The 17,928-nt window shown below is 43.5% G+C and overlaps 1 protein-coding gene across 1 annotated transcript in view; it reads left to right on the top strand.

The window, feature by feature from the left end:
- The window catches only part of LOC142656349 (carboxypeptidase O-like), an 82,672-nt gene that overhangs the window by 56,367 nt on the left and 8,377 nt on the right, over positions 1-17,928 (top strand). The window contains exons 7-9 of the mRNA XM_075831256.1: positions 9,310-9,420; positions 10,204-10,294; positions 14,600-14,802. Of these exons, the coding sequence (XP_075687371.1) occupies positions 9,310-9,420; positions 10,204-10,294; positions 14,600-14,802 (405 nt within the window). The remainder of the gene's footprint in view (positions 1-9,309; positions 9,421-10,203; positions 10,295-14,599; positions 14,803-17,928) is intronic.

Raw genomic sequence — 17,928 nt, forward strand, 5'->3', positions numbered from 1 at the left:
CTCAGTTCGAGCGAATCTGCGAAACTAGCCCTAACACTAAGGGGATCATATCAATATTATATAAGTGGCTTCTTAACAATCCCACACCTGTTCCTCACACATATGTACATCGATGGCACCGGGATCTGGGGGTGACGCTTGAACCAGCAGATTGGCACAGTATCTGGAATACAATGTCGCACTGCTCTATTAATATGAATATTTTAGAATCAGCCTATAAAGTCATGATGCGGTGGTATCTGGTTCCTAGCCGACTTGCACGCGCTTTTCCCACCTACCCCGACTCATGCTTTCGTGGTTGCCACACTCCCGGTGACATAGTTACATAGTTACATAGTTACATAGTTACATAGTTAGTACGGCTGAAAAAAGACACATGTCCATCAAGTTCAACCAAGGGAAGGGAAAAGGGAAGGAAAAATTTCAACACATAGGAGCTAATATTTTTTTGTTCTAGGAAATTATCTAACCCTTTTTTAAAGCCATCTACTGTCCCTGCTGTGACCAGCTCCTGCGGTAGGCTATTCCATAAATTCACCGTTCTTACTGTAAAGAAGCCTTGTCGCCTCTGCAGCTTGAACCTTTTTTTCTCCAGACGGAGGGAGTGCCCCCTTGTTTTTTGAGCGGGTTTTACAAGGAACAGGATATCACCATATTTTTTGTATGTGCCATTAATATATTTATATAAGTTAATCATGTCCCCCCTTAGTCGTCTTTTTTCAAGGCTAAATAGGTTTAATTCTTTCAATCTTTCCTCATAACTTAAATTCTCCATGCCCCTTATTAGCTTCGTTGCTCTTCTTTGTATTTTTTCCAACTCCAGGGCATCCTTTCTATGAACTGGAGCCCAGAACTGAACTGCATATTCTAGATGAGGCCTCACTAATGCTTTGTAAAGTGGTAATATTACATCCCTGTCCCGCGAGTCCATGCCTCTTTTAATACACGACAATATCCTGCTGGCCTTTGAAGCAGCTGATTGACACTGCATGCTGTTATTGAGTTTATGATTTACAAGTACACCCAGATCCTTCTCAACAAGTGAATCCACCAGTGTAGCGCCCCCTAGGACATATGATGCATGCAGGTTGTTGGTACCCAGATGCATAACTTTACATTTATCTACATTAACCCCTTAAGGACGCAGCCTTGTTTTGGCCTTAAGGCTCAGAGCCCATTTTTCAAATCTGACATATTTCACTTTATGTTGTAATAACGTCGGAATGCTTAAACCTACCCAAGCGATTCTGAGATTGTTTTCTCGTGACACATTGGGCTTCATGTTCGTGGTAAAATTTGGTCGATATATTCAGTGTTTATTGGTGAAAAATTGCAAAATTTAGAGAAAATTTTGAAAAAATTGCATTTTTCAGAATTTAAATGCATCTGCTTGTAAAACAGACGGTTATACCACCCAAAATAGTTACTAGTTCACATTTCCCATATCTCTACTTTAGATTTGCATTGTTTTTTGAACATTCTTTTATTTTTCTTGGACGTTACAAGGCTTAGAACATAAACAGCAATTTCTCATATTTTTAAGAAAATTTCAAAAGCCTTTTTTTTAAGGTACCTGTTCAGTTCTGAAGTGGCTTTGAGGGGCCTATGTATTAGAAACCCTGATAAAACACCCCATTTTAAAAACTAGACCCCTCAAAGTATTCAAAACAGCATTTAGAAAGTTTTTTAACCCTTCAGACATTTCACAGGAATTAAAGCAAAGTGGAGGTGAAATTTGCAAATTTCATTTTTCTTGCTGAATTAAAATTTTATTCATTTTTTTTCCTGTAACACAGAAGGTTTTACCAGAGAAACACTACTAAATATGTATTGTCCAGATTCTGCAGTTTTTAGAAATGTCCTACATGTGGCCCTCCTGCACTCGTGGACTAAAACACAAGCACTAGAAGCAAAGAAGCACCTAGTGCATTTTGAGTCCTCTTTTTATTAGAATATATTTTAGGCAGCATGCCAGGTTTGAAGAGGTGTTGAGGTGTCAAAACAGTAGGAATCCCCCAATAATGACCCCATTTTGGAAACTACACCCCTCAAGGAATTCATTTAGGGTTGTTGTTACCATTTTGACCGCACAGTTTTTTCACAGCACGTATTTGAATTGGGCACTGAAATGAAAAAAATGACATTTTCTCCAATAAAATGTCATTTGTGATCAAAATTTCTTATTTTCACAGGGAACAAAATACCCCATTTTGTTGCCCAATTTGTCCTGAGTGCGGCAATACCCCATTTGTGGTGATAAACTGCCGTTTGGGCCCATGGGAGGGCTCAGAAGGAAAGGAGCGCTGTGTGTTCTTTGGAGTACAGATTTTGCTGGATTGGTTTTCGGGTGCCATGTCGCATTTGCAGAGCCCCAGAGGTATCAAAGCAATAGAAACCAACCACAAATAACCCCATTTTGGAAACTACACCCCTCAAGGAATTCATTTATGGGTGTTGTGACCATTTTGACCCCATAGTTTTTCACAGAACTTATTTGAATTGGGCTGGGAATGAAAACAAAATAATTTTTTTCAAATAATATGTAGTTTTGGCTGAAAATTTCTTATTTTCACAAGAAACAAAATACCCCATTCTGTTGCGCAATTTGTTCTGAGTTCCGCAATACCCCATTTGTTGTGATAAACTGCCGTTTGGGCCCATGGGAGGGCTCAGAAGGAAAGGACCACCATTTGGCCTACTGGGGATTTTCGAGTGCGAAGTCATGTATGCAGAAGCCCCTGAGGTACCAGTACAGTTGAAACCCGCAAGAAGTGACCCCGTTTTAAAAACTACACCGTTAAGGCATTCATCTAGAGGTGTAGTGAGCATTTTGACCGGAGACCTACACCCCATAAACTGTAATGTGGTTTCTCCCGGGTATGGCAATACCCTACATGTGGCTGTTATCAGCTGCCTGGACACACAGCAGGGCTCAGAGGGGAAAGACGAGGGGGGATAAGCTGTGTGGAGTGCATCAGGGTAAGTAAAATTGGGGTAAATTATAAACCAAGGGATGGATGATAAATTTTAAAACACTCTTTCATACAGAGCTCTGGTTATTCGGGACACGCGTCATATTGATATATTGTGTCATCCGTTATCGCCCTCTTATAGCAAACTCTGCACCTCTTTTGACTTTTTCCCTTCTTGCCAGTTTGGGGAACTTCTCCTGGAAAGTGTTGCCCTGGTACGATGCGTGTGGCCTCGCTTCCAGAAGTACTGGGTGCCCCCCCCCCTTCTTGGTCCCTAAAGATTAGGTTCTTGATAATCACCTCTTGAAATTCCAGGAAAGTTCCCGTCTGGCCTGCACATCGACGTAGCACGTACGCATTGTACAAAGCCATCTGTATGATGTGCATGGCCAGCTTCTTATACCTCACAGCATGGCGCTGTAGGGCTTCAGGGCTTTATCTTACAAGTCCATCCCTCCCATGTACCTATTGTAGTCCAGGATGCAGTCTGGTTTGGGGGTGGCCTTCCCTTCATATATCCTAAACCTGTAGGTATACCCTGATGCACTCTCGCAGCTTATACATCTTCACGCAATACCTTGCCCTCTTACCCGGCAGGTACTCGCGGAATTGAACCCTCCCTTTAAAATGTACCAGGGACTCATCAATAGAAATACACTTCTCGGGGGTGTATGCTTGGGAAAACCGGGCACTGGAACGGTCTAATAGGGGTCTCCGTTTATACAAACGGTCAAAACTGGGGTAATCTCGGGGTGGGCACGGCTCATTATCAGTATAATGTAAGAAGCGAAGTGTTGCCTCATTTATTTATTGTTTTAGGTTCCAGTTCAGTTCTGAAGTTGCTTTGAGGGGCCCATATATTAGAAACCCCTATGAAATACCCCATTTTAGAAACTAGACCCCTCAAAGTATTCACAACAGCATTTAGAAAGTTTATGAACCCTTTAGATGTCTCACAAAAATTTAGAGCAAAGTAGAGGTGAAATTTACATTTTTTTTTTGGCAGAAAATCCTCTTTTTACCATTTTTTTTATAACACAAAAGGATTTATCAGAGAAACGCAACTTAATACGTATTGCCCAGATTCTGCAGTTTAGAGAAATATCCCACATGTGGCCCTAGTGCGGTAATGGACGGAAGCGCCGGCCTCCGAAGCAAAGGAGCACCTAGTGGATTTTGAGGCCTCTTTTTTATTAGGCACCATGTCTGGTTTGAAGAGGTCTTGTGGTGCCAAAACATTGGGAACACCCCAAAAGTGACCCCAATTTGGAAACTAGACCCCTTGAGGAATCCATTGTAGTTTTCTTGGGGTGCATGCAGCTTTTTGATCAGTTTTTATTCTATTTTTAGGTGGCGTGGTGACTAAAAAACAGCAATTCTACTATTGTTTTTTTATTCTTTTTTTTTTACAGCGTTCACCGTGCGCTATAAATGACATTTTCACTTTATTCTGCGGGGCGATACGATTACGGCGATACCAGATGTTTATAGTTTTTTTTTATGTCTTATGGCGTTTGCACAATAAAATACGTTTTGTAAACAATCATTCACTTTTTGTGTTACCTTATTCTAAGAGCCAGAACGTTTTTATTTTTCAATCAATAAAGCCGTGCGAGGACTTTTTTTTTGCGTAACGAACTGTAGTTTCGATCAGTACCATTTTTAGGTACATGCGACTTTTTGATCTCTTTTTATTCCATTTTTTGGGAGGTGAAGTGACCAAAGAATTGTGATTGTGGTACGGTTTATTATTATTTTATTTTACGGCGTTCACCGCGCGGGATAAATAACGAAATAATTTTGTAGTTCAGGTCGTTACGGACGCGTCGATACCAATTATGTATAGTTTATTTGTTTGTTTATATATTTTTATTAGTAATAAAGGACTGATAAGGGAAAAGGGGGGATTTTTACTTTTATTACTTTTAAATCTTTTATTTTCTTATTTTTACACATCTTTTTTTAACTTTTTTTTTACTTTATTACTTTGTCCCACTAGGGGACATGAGGGCAGGAGGCCCTGATCGCTATTCTAATACACTGCACTACATGCGTAGTGCAGTGTATTAGAACTGTCAGCTACTCACTGACAGCAAGCATAGTGGGTCCTGACGTTGTCAGGACCCACTAGGCTTCCGTCTATGGCATAGCCGGACGCCATTGTTTGGTGTCCGGTTGCCATAGTCACCATCGCCGGCCGCTATCGCGTAGCAGGCCGGCGATGGCAGCTTAACCCCTAAAAAGCCGCGCTCTCTATAGAACGCGGCTTTTAAGGGGTTAATCAGCGGGGACACAGCGATCGGTCCCCGCTGCAGGAGCTGTGACAGCTGCTGAACAAGACAGCAGCGTCACAGCTCCTGTATGTGTCGGGAGGACGGCCGAAACGGCCGTTACTCCCGAGACGTACTATTACGGCATGGAGCGCGAACGATACAGCTGCCATGACGTAATAGTATGTCAAGGAGCGGGAAGGGGTTAAACTTCATTTGCCAAGTGGACGCCCAAACACTTAGTTTGTTTAAATCTGCCTGCAATTCACAAACATCTTCCATAGTCTGAACTATATTACATAGCTTGGTGTCATCTGCAAAAATAGAAATAGTGCTATTAATCCCTTCCTCTATATCATTAATAAATAAGTTGAATAATAGTGGTCCCAGCACTGAACCCTGGGGTACACCACTTATAACCGGTGACCATTCAGAGAAGGAATCATTGACCACAACTCTCTGGATACGGTCCTTGAGCCAATTCTCAATCCAATTACAAACTATATTTTCTAAACCTATAGTCCTTAATTTACCCATTAGGCGTCTATGGGGGACAGTGTCAAATGCCTTTGCAAAGTCCAAAAACACTAAATCCACAGCGGCCCCTCTGTCTAGACTTCTGCTCACCTCTTCATAAAAACAGATTAGGTTAGTTTGACAACTTCTGTCCTTAGTAAAACCGTGCTGGCTGTCACTTATAATGCTATTTATTGTCACATAATCCTGTATATAGTCCCTCAATAGCCCCTCAAACATTTTCCCCACGATGGATGTTAAGCTTACTGGTCTATAATTACCCGGGGAAGACCTAGAGCCCTTTTTGAAAATAGGCACCACATTTGCCCTGCGCCAGTCCCTTGGCACTATACCAGTCACTAGAGATTCTCTGAATATTATGAAAAGGGGGACATCTGGTGGTCCTGCCCAAGGCTTATACGATTCTGGAGTAGGGTGTTTGGCCTCGCCCAAAGTTTATTCGGCATAATTATACGTAGGGACGCTAGGATAGCTCTTCTCCATTACAAACCTCCAGAACTCACGAACGCACAATTTCGACTATTCTCTTATATCCTATTGGCTGCAAAAATAACTATCGCCCACTCCTGGAAAAAACGTACAGTAACTTTTACAGAGGTCAAAACCAGAATAGACCAGATATTTGTGAACGAAAAACTTACAAGTATCTTATTAGATAGAGTTGCCGGATTTGAGTCGCTCTGGCTACCCTGGATTAGCTACGCATACCCTCACCTGCCTGCCACTATGATTACTGCTTATTAAAGTCAAACGACTTCTTTCATATCAGATTTCTGGCCGACAACCCCCCCTTTACCTTTCCCAGCTTTCCGCTAAACTCTTCCCAATCCTTCTACTCCCCCCTTTTTCGTCTCTTGTCTTTATGCTGTTTCTTTTATTATATCGAGCCTGCATTTTTACTGTTACTGCAACCACGAATGTTCGACACTTTGTCTTTATAATTGCAATATAATTTGCTGAGTGTATAGATTTATTTTTTGTTCAATATTATTTATTTGTTTTTTTCGAAATATGCCCTTTACCTTGTTGTAAAACCTTTCAATAAAATTTGTTGAAAAGAAAAAACCAATACGCTCCGCAGCACACATAACCATGTACATTACATCTGGGGACTTCATTGCAGAATTTTGAATCTCCATTGAAGTCAATGGAGAACTTCCGAAATGAGTCCGCAATCAGTCCACCACAGGTCCGCAACATCCATTGTATGCTGCGGACACCAAATTCCGCACCGCAGCCTATGCTCCGCAGCGGAATTTTCCGCATCGTCTAAACGAACCCTACTAAAAAGAAGTGGAAGGCAATGGAGAAACGGGTCCGCTGCAGATTAACGCTGCGGAGTGTCCACAGCGGAATTCCAGAGCAATTCCGCCACGTGGGGCTTTGCCCTAAGTGCCAGTTCACACAGAGTTTTTTGACACGGTTTTTTATGTGAAAACCGAGTCGGAAAACGCGCCAAAAAACGGCCGGAAATGCCTCCCATTGATGCGACATGCCTTGTCTTCGGGCGTTTACGTCTCTGACCTCCCATTGACATCAATGGGAGGCAGAGAAAGCGTATTTTGCAGCGTTTTTGCCCATCGGCGCTCAATGGCCGGGGGTGAAAAACACGTCGAAAGACGCTGCGAAAAATGCGGCAAACAGCGTGCAGGCAGATCAAAATGTGTAATATTGAGGCAAAATTTTCTACCTGCAAAAAACTCTGTGTGAACATACCCTTAGCAGGAACTTGATATTAGTTATTTCGCCATTTTAATCGGGATGGACAAACTGGCCATTGCATCTGCTGTCTCTTAAGATATATACACTCCTCAACACTGAAATTGCAACACCAAGAAGGGCAAGCCGTAAGGTTATGCAAATTGAAGAAGTAGCAGGTGTAGCTAAGATCTGCAAATTATCACATTTCAAGCACCTACGTAGCTCCAATCTGTGGCATATCAATCAGTTTCCCGGCTTCCTGTCAGTGAGGAGGTGAAGAGATCCGTCCAGCTTCATATACCCTAATAACTGCCTGGAGCAGAGCCACAGCGGAAGAAAATACAGAAAAACAGCGGAGATCGAGTTAACCGCAGGCAGTCCTAAGGCAGCGGAGAAAACTTGGTACAAGCCACGCAGCAGCGCCCTACAGGATCCTCCCTTTTCCAACTACCCCTCCATATGTGGGAAGGGCAAAAACGTGAGATTGAAAGCTAAAGATTTTAGCCACATGAAACCTCAAAAATAGGATCAAGTGTTGTGGGATGATTGTGCGATGACTCCTGTTCGCCAAGGTGCCAGTTATCGCAAACTGGAATCCTTGAACTGAGGGACCTTGGTTTATCACTACGGCAGATCTATACGTGCCTAGGCTGAGATGTCAGCACTGTTCAAAGTTGCATGTCCCAGAGATTGGAAGAACAACAGCAAACGGTACTCAGAGCAAGAGGTGCCCGGAGGCGAACCTCTGCACGGACGCATCATCTACTTGGAAGAATGGCGCGTAGTGATCCATTCTGTACTGCAAGTGAAATTGAACGTCACATCCCAAGCCTAGGGTGGCAACCAGTGTCGACACAAACCATGAGAATGCGTTTGCAAGACATTTGGCAATAAGCCACGCATCCAGCTACAGGTCTTCCATTGACTACACACCACCACTCTTAAAGGCTATCATGGTGCAAAGCAAGACAGCAATGGAGGCTGAAATTGAGGTCTACCCTCTTCAGCGATGAGTCCAGGTTTTTTCTTGCATGCAATGGTAGCAAGAGATTGGTCTGAGATAACGTGGTCAATGCCATGATGAGGCCTTTACAAGAAAATGTCACACCGGTCCAACTCCTGAGTTTATGGTGTGGGGTGGCATAATGTACAGTAGCCAGACCCCTCTAGTATTCATTTCAGGTACGCTAACAGCTCGGAGTTACATTGATTTGATCGTGGAACCAGTGGTGCCAACAGGATGCCAGGCCACATGTTGCTCGTGCTACTGTGAGCAGCCTGCGTGGCCTAAACCTGCTAACATGGCCTGCAGCATCTCCAGACTCGTCTCCCATTGAGCACATCTAGGATGTCAATGGTCGGCAATTGCAAAGAGAGCTGCCAGCAGCCAATCATGATGATTTGTGTGGCAAGTGCATTTAGCGTAGCATAACATTCCTCAGACAACCATTAATAACCGAATTGATAACATGCCAAGGTGTGTAAGTGTGTGTATTTCTGAACATGCCGCTCATACTCGATACTAAATAAACCAAAATGTTTGGAATTTTTTTGTTTCTATTTTTTTATAATTTGCATATCATTAACATATCTGTCGATCCTGTGATTTACACAATTCCAAAACGTTTCCTTCTTAGTGTTGCAATTTCAATGTATATATGACTAATGATGATAAAAGAAAATTAGTTTCAGACATTTGCAATACAATTGGTGGCCTATCTATCTATCTATCTTGATGAGCATACGTCTTTTCTCGACTGTACGAACTATGTAACTATCTATCGCTAGCTTTTTTTTTTTTTTTTTTTTTAATCCTTCTTTTTTTTTAGATTTTGTCAAGACAAAAGACTGATGCTTTAATATACAAGCTCCTCAAACAAGTTGATTTTTATGTTATACCTGTTTTAAATGTTGATGGATATGTTTACACCTGGACAACGGTAAGATTCTGAAATTTGTTTTGCGTGATTTATACTGGGTGTACTGGATAGATTTACTAAATAAAAAGACAAACTTTCAATGTAATAAATGACACACCCATTATTTACATGTAGTAGCAGTAAATTTAGATCATAAAAAGTTAATATCATATACTTTACTTATATTTTACCTATTTCACAGTCAAAGTTTATAGTGTTTATCTACTTTTTGGCATACAAATAGTTTTTTTATTTTTTAACTTTTTTTAAAATACATATATTTCTTTTTTTCTTTAAAAAAAAACATTTGTTCACCGTATTATGACTGGATGCTTGGCAAGGCTCTATGCACACGGCCATAATACATCTCTGTGCATGAGCCATACATTTTGAGACAATGATAAGATCAGACCTGGTCATGTGAGAAAAGGCTTTTCTGGTATTACAGGACAGCTAATGGACTATAACATATCTGTGTACATGAATCCTAATAGGAGAAGGATTCTAATTATGTTCAGTAAGGAGGACTCGTACATTGATAAATATGTTGAATCTCATGACGTTGCATACTTTCGCTTGCAATTTACATGAGTGACTTCCCTTAAAACCAGTGTTTAATACCCATAGTATTCTTTACCAGGGAGGCCACATGGCAATGTATAGGGCAGGTCATTCTTGTTAGGAGCACTTATCCTTCTTTTGTACTTTTATCTAAAATGCATGTAAGGGGGCAATTAAAGTAGAAAGAAATAGGATTTCATGAAACTGAGGTTTTCAAAAATAAAAAAAATTGCTTCAAACTAGGAACGCCTGTGGAGAAAGAATCGTTCCCCTCAAAGTAATGGAACCTGTTTTGGAGTGGATCTAAATCGAAATTTTGATGCGCAATGGTGCAGTAAGTTCTACTTTCAGATGTTTATTTATAGATTTGTTTATTTTACAGTTATGTTCTATTACGAAAATATGAAATAAATATAAACTGTTCGATAAAACCTTGGTAAGGCTGTGTTCACATCACAGTCTATGTTCCGTTGAGGGGTTTCGTCGGAGGTTTGCGTCGGGTTAACCCCTCAACGGAAAGCAGATGGAAACCTCAGCTTCCGTTTCCCACACCATTGAACTCAATGGTGACAGAAATCTAGCTAATGGATTCCGTCTGTCACTGTTGTGAAAGGGTTCTGTCATTTTGACGGAATCAACTGTGCTATTGATTCCGTCAAGAACAACGGAACTCTGTCCCATTAAGGCCGTGAACGAGCGCATGCGCACACCTTATAACACAGTCCAGGATGGCTGCGCGAGCTGCTGTCTCCAAGGAGGGAGAAGCTGGCAGAAGGCCACGAGCCTGCGGTTGCAGCCGTCAGACAGTGGGGGACGGCGGAGGTTCACGGCCGCCGTCTCAAGGCAGAGCTACTAAATGAGTTCTTTAGCTCTGTATATATATATATATATATACACAACAAAAGAAAGAGCAGCTGATGTAGGCGTTGCCAGTGCTGTTAATGCATCAATTAATATACTGAATTGGCTGAATGTAGATATGGTCCAAGCGAAGTTAAATAAAATAAATGTTCACAAGGCTCCAGGACCAGATGTGTTACACCCAAGTGTTCTTAGAGAACTCAGTTCAGTTATTTCTGTCCCCTTGTTCATAATATTTTGAGATTTTCAATGTGTATCAACTATTTACCGTATTTTTTGAACTATAAGATGCCGTTTTTAGCAAGAATAAATCTTACTAAAAAGTCTCTGCGTCTTATAGTCGGCCGCTTCTTACTTAACCCCTTCCTGACCTGTGATGTGCCGGCACATCATGGAGCGGGGAGGGGATGATGTATGGAGTGGGCTCACTCACTGAGCCCGCTTCATACACTGCAGGTGTCAGCTTCTGACGCGCTGCACCAATGGCTAGGAACAGTGATGGCGCTGTTCCTGGCTGTTTAACTAGTTAAATGCCGCGGTCAATAGTGACGCGGTATTTAGAGTGGTTTTCCCATGAACGACATTTATGATATATCCACATGATATGTCATAAATATTAGATAGATGCGACCTCTGGGACCCGCATCTATCTCTAGAACGGGGCCCCCTAAGCCCCTTTCTGTCTTACCCGGCTCCTCTGTCTTCCGTCCAGTGGCGGATTAAGTAGACCATAGGCCCTGGGCTGTTACCCAAACTTGGGCCCCCTTCCGCACCGCCGCCCTGCCGCGCCATAACTATTCTTAACACTACCTTTTATTGCAAACATTAACAAGTGGGTGTTACGATTCCCCTTGTCACAGGGCTGTGTCCCTACATACTGACAGGATCACACTGTGCTGGGACACATCCTCCTGACAAGGGGAATAGTCTATCAGTCCTGGACTGCACAAAGACTTTTTGTGAAATACAAGGATTTCCGATAAAAAAAAAATGTCAGGAGAGGTGACAGATTCTCTATAAATCTTGTGACTCACAGGTGACTATTTTTTTCCTCTTTTCTTCTCCATCCGGTCCAGAGTTCATTTCTCCCGGCCATGACCCATATCTGCAGAATTTGCCACTTAGATGTCTTCGGCTCCTCACTTTTCCAACATTTCTACACCTATAAACGAAAATAAAATTATCATGGTGCCACATACTGTACCCCTAAATATAATAGCACCAAACACTGCTCGCCTGAATATAATAATACCATATACTGTAAAACACCACATACACACAGCCCCCTGTACATAGTGCCACACACAGCCCCTGTAGATATTACACACCCCCATAGATAGCACCACATACAGCCCCCTGTAGATATCACACATCCACCCTATAGCTAGCACCACACACATCCTCCCCGTAGAGAGCGTTACACACAGCCCCCCCTAGATAGCGCCATACAGCCCCCCTGTAGAGTGCGCCATACAGCCCTCCTCCTCTTGTAAATAGCGCCACAGAGCCCCCCTGTAAAGAGCGCCACACACATACCGCTGTGAATACACAGCCCCCCTTGTACATAGTGTCACAAAGCGCTCCCCCTTGTATATAGTGTCACACAGCACTCCCCCTTTGTATATATGGCCACACAGAGCTCCCCCCTTGCATATAGGGCCACTTAGCGACTTAGCGTTCCCCCCTTGTATGTAGGGCCACATAGCGCTCCCCTCCCCCTTGTACATAGGGTCACACAGCACTCCCCCCCTTGCATATAGTGTAACGGCAAACTCCCCCCCCTTGTATATAGTGTCACAGAGAACTCCCCCCTTATATATAGTGTAACAGAGCACTCCCCCCCTTTGTATATAGTGTCACACAGCGCTCCCCTCCCCCTTGTATATAGGCCCACACAGCGCTAGCCTCCCCCTTGTATATAAGGCCACCCAGCACTCCCCCCTTGTATATGGTGTAACGGAGAACTCCCCCCTTGTATGTAGGGCCACCCAGGAGTCCCCCCCCTCCTTGAATATATACACAGCGCTACCCCACCTAAAAAAAAATATGTATTTGACTTCCCTTGCCCCGTTCCCGCGGCGGCCGCTCCAGCTGGACGCATGTGAATCCTCTGGACTAGACGCATGCGCAGACCAGCGTGATGCAGTACCTCATCACGCCGGCTTGCGCAGGGAGTCTTCCCAGCGCCTTATAGGCTACAAGCCTAACGTGGCCTCAGATACAAATGAATGTGGCTGCCGCTAGCACCGGGCCCCCCTCTGGTGCTAGCGACGCCACCGGGCATGAGGGGGCCCGTGCGGTCATGTGCGGAGCTTTGGGCCCCAGACGGCCGCCCGAACCGCCCTAAAGATGATCTGCCACTGCTTCCGGCCACTTCCTGCTTACACGGTCGAGTTACGGAAACAGTGTAACTCGGTGAGCTACGCAGTTTCCGTAACTCTCATAGAACCGAATAGTAGTTACGGAAACAGTGTAGCATGCTACGCTGCTTCTGTAACTGGCATTCACTACTATGGGAGTTGCGGAAACAGAGTAGCTCAGCGAGTTACGCGGTTTCCATAACTCATCCATGTATTGCACTGTATTGTACCAGCGATCTAAAGATCGCTGGTTTAAGTCCCCTAGGGGAACTAATAAAATGTGTAAAAAAAGTTAGATACATTTTCAGGAGTGTAAACAAAATGTAAAAGTAAAAAAAAAAAAAACTTTTCCAATTTTTCCCCAAGCATAATGTAAAAATAAAAAAATTAGTATCGCTGCATCCGTAAAAGTCCAAAACTATTACAATATAGCATTATTTGACTCACACAGTGAACGGTGTAAAAAAAAAATACATTTAAAACCCCAGTATCGTCTTTTGGTCACCTTTAGCGCTAAAAAGAATGAAAAGTGATAAAAAAAATCGTATGTACCAAAAAAACGTTGCTAATAAAAACTACAGCTCGTCCCGTAAAAAGCCCTCACACCGCTCAAATGATGGAAAAATAGTTATGGCTCTCAGAATGTGGTGAAACTGAACAAATATGTATTTTTTTTTAACCAATAGTTCTTTCTTTGTAAAAGTTATGAAATGTTAAATACTTTTGTGTCAAAAAAGACAAAAGTATAATAGGTATGATACCTTTATTGGCTAACCATAAAAGTTCTATATGCAAGCTTTCAGAGCACAGAGGCCCCTTCTTCAGGCAGTTTACAAATGAATGACTTAGAAAAAAGCTTTTTTCTAAGTCATTCATTTGTAAACTGCCTGAAGAAGGGGCCTCTGTGCTCTGAAAGCTTGCATATAGAACTTTTATGGTTAGCAAATAAAGGTATCATACCTATTATACTTTTGTCTTTTTTGACACAAAAGTATTTAACATTTCATATTGTTTCTGGCTAACACGGTACTACACAATTTTTTACTGTACTTTGTAAAAGTTAATATTACATTTTTTCCTATTTTCTGTTGTCTAAAAGCTGGGTGCGTCTTATAGTCAGGTGCGTCCTATAGTCTGAAAAATACGGTAACTACGTAGGTTTATGATACCTCTATGGACATAAGGCTTTGTGCACTTTAAATGGAATACAGATAAATATATAGCATTAATGCACACTTCCAAAGTGCAAACAGGATTTTAACTGATTGAAAATTATAGGAACTGACAAACGCAGTAATGCACTTAAAATACCTGAAAAGTATGTGATTTTATAGGTTCTTATGAACAAAGACAAAATAGATTTTACTGGTAATAATCACATATTTCTTCTTAATTTTTTTCTGTTATTTAATCTTTAGGCGTTGGAGCATCCACTGACTGTGATAGCTTAATATTCTGTGGCCCAAGTGCTGCTTCAGAACTTGAAACCAAAGCTCTGGTCAAACTTTTTGAACAGGTCAAATCTAATATGCTTATGTACCTTACAATTCACTCCTATGGACAGCTTATTCTTCTTCCTTATGGATACAAACAGAATCAATCTGCAAATCATAATGAAATGGTAAGTATCAACATTTTGATAGATTGCATATAATTTACATAAAAATGCATATATGCTTGTTTCAGAAGCGCCCGGGCCCGGCAACTCAGCAGCCGCCTTTTAGCACGGGCGCTTCTTTACACAGTGGCGCCTCTAGCGGCTGCTAGCGGCAACATTGGGCATGATGGGCCCCCCCCATGGCTGGCAGCGCAACTAGCGACACCACTATAGCAAAGCAGGGCGGTATCTCCCTGCCCTGCTATCTATTAGCACCACAGTAGCTCCCTGAAGGAGCGGAATCCCAGTGTCGCCGGGGATTCCGCTCCTCGATGGAGCACTTGATGTCTTTGTCCATATATGGACAGTGACATCAGGGGCAACTCCTGCAGCGGAATCCCCGTCCATAGCGTTGCTGACTCAGTGACCGGGGATTCTACTCCAGGAGAAGCCCTTGACGTCACTGTCCATAAATGATGACAGATGACAGGGGCTTCTCCTGGACTGGAATCCCCGGTTACAGTGTCGGCAACACTATGGATGGGGATTCCGCTTCAGGGGTTGCCCCTGATGTCACTATCCATATATGGACAAAGACATTAATCGGAGCACTCCATGAGCGGAATCCCCGGCCACAGGGGGATTCCACTCCTTCAGGGAGCTACAATGGCACTATCTACAAGAAGGGGGAGATACTTTCTACAAGGGGGCTGTGAGCTGTGTGGTGCTACCTACAAGGGGGATGTGTGGCACTACCTGCCAGGGGCTGTGTGGCACTACCTGCCAGGAGGCTGTTAGGCACTACCTGCCAGTGGGCTGTGTGGCACTATCTAGCACCTTTCTCAAGGATGTCTTGAGACAAAACTACATCTGTACTGAGCTGATTGGCACAATAAGCTTCATAGTTAAGTGTACCACACTTAGTGGTACAAAACACTTGAACATTGCAGAACTTAACTTAATGCCCACGTTAGAGTGGTCCTTTCTGGGGCTGTGGGACTGTGTATTACTACACAAGTCCACCGAAGGTCAGGTGGCGCCCGTAGTGGCTGCCAGCTTTAGGCCATCCTTCAGTGCCTCTGTGGGTCTCTGGGAGACTTCCCCCTGCCACAGCCTTTACCCATCTAGGCGTATCTCACAGGGCTGCACCAGCTACTTCATCTAGATTTGCTCAGTGCTGCTGTGGATCCTCGTAACCGCTAGGTTACCATTGGGTTGTGTGGCACTACCTACAAGGGGGCTGTGTGACACTTCCTACCAGGGGGCTGTGTGTCACTTCATACCAGGGGGCTGTGTGGCACTTCATACCAGGGGGCTGTATGGCACCATCTACAGGGGGCTGTGTGGCACTATCTACAGTGGGGCTGTGTGGCACTATCTACAGGGGGAACCTGTGAGTGGCGGGCTGATGGTCATTTTACTGTGAGTGGGGGCTGATGGTCATTTTACTGTGGGTGGCGGGCTTATAATTATTTTACTGAGAGTGGGGGGGCTGATGGTCTTCAAGTCGTTTCCACCTCTGAGCTCCAATTGAAATTAATAGTAGGCAGAAAATACCTGTGGTGCTCATTTGGAATGCTTTTTTGCCTGTGTCTTTTGCATTAGATTCAACAGCTTAAAAAAACACAAAAAAGTCAAACAACGCTGTCAATTCAAAATCTGACTCAAAATGACTTAAGGAATTTTGAGGCAGATTTTTTTGCCTTACAAAAAACGCTGTGTGAACATACCCTATGAGTGTAGTGCTTGTTTTTAGCCGTTTTCTGTATTTCTCGAAACAATTTTTGGTAGGGGTTCCCTGAGGAAATTAAATTTTTCCAGTGGTGCCTCAAGTCCGAAAAGTCTTGGGAAACTCTGTACTAAGCTACAGGAGAACGCCGGCCTACGCAAGGATCCATCGCGGAGCAGCTCAGTTCGTCGTGGGAATCTAGGTGAGTACAATTTTTTTTTTGTTTGGGGCAATGTCTACAACGGGGAGGTGGGGGTTGTATGGCTCGATCTACAAGGAGGAGGTGCGGGATTATGGCACTGTCTACAGGGAGGTTGTATGCCACAATCTACAGGGGGGCTGTGTGTGGCAGCCAGGGGACCCCCTACCCTGGCAATATACTGTTTGGGGGCCACTAAGCAGAAATTATACTGTGTAGGTGTAATGACAGGGGGGTGGGGAAACAGACAGTGAGCCCTAATCTACCCACCACTCAGTCCCTGCCTACTTGCAACGACCCGCCCTACGGGGTACAACTGGGCGACGGTCCCTACGCTCAGTAGGTGCACGACAGACAAACAGACAAGGGGACACAAGCAAAAGGAAATGGGGCAGTTGCCCACGGCAACACCGTGAGCAACAAGAGAGGTGAACGAGCCGAGTCAAACCAGGAGTGTACGAGGTACCAAACGCAGAGCAGGAGAGTAGTCAGTAAGCCATGGTCAGTATGAAGCAAGGTCAAATAGCTAGAAGCTGCAGCAAGGCCAGGAAACCACACGAGAAGAATCACAAGCAAAGGAGGAACAGGAAAGGCAGGTATAAATAGACAGAGGGCGGGAGCTAGCTCCGTCTGGCCAGGCTGTGATAAGCTCTCCCACTCCTAAGCCTGCCATCCTGAGTGGTGGAAGATGGAGTCAGTCTCAGAGACATAGAACCAGGTGCAGACTGATTACCCATGGGCGTATACACAGAAGTTGTGCCTGGCAGATCCTTTACAGTAGGGGTACTACAGGGGGCAATATAATGTGTGTGGCACTTAGGGGGCATAATACTGTGTGGGCACAATTAGAGGACAAAATACTGTGGCCTTGAAGAGGTTATATTATAATATTTTATGGGGGGGCACTAAAGGGGAATTATACTGTGTGGGGGCACTATATAGGGCATTATACTGTTGGTGGGATATTTTTATGGGCCATTATTTTTATGATGGGGTGGGGCGCCTAAAGATAATTTTGCACGGGGCGTCATCTATCCTAAGGCCGGGCCTGTGTCTGCTTATCAGTAGTTAGTAACATAAGTTTCTGTATACCCTCTGTGGAGAAACTGTTTGGTACAGTCCATAAATCAGGAAGTGAAGAAGCTGACTCTCAATCACATTAACTGCTGTACATTTTATCAGGGCAGAGTGAGGTCACATGACTCAACCAAAGAGTAGAATT

The sequence above is a fragment of the Rhinoderma darwinii genome, chromosome 6, assembly GCF_050947455.1.
Source record: "Rhinoderma darwinii isolate aRhiDar2 chromosome 6, aRhiDar2.hap1, whole genome shotgun sequence".
In the NCBI taxonomy this organism is placed as follows: domain Eukaryota; kingdom Metazoa; phylum Chordata; class Amphibia; order Anura; family Rhinodermatidae; genus Rhinoderma; species Rhinoderma darwinii.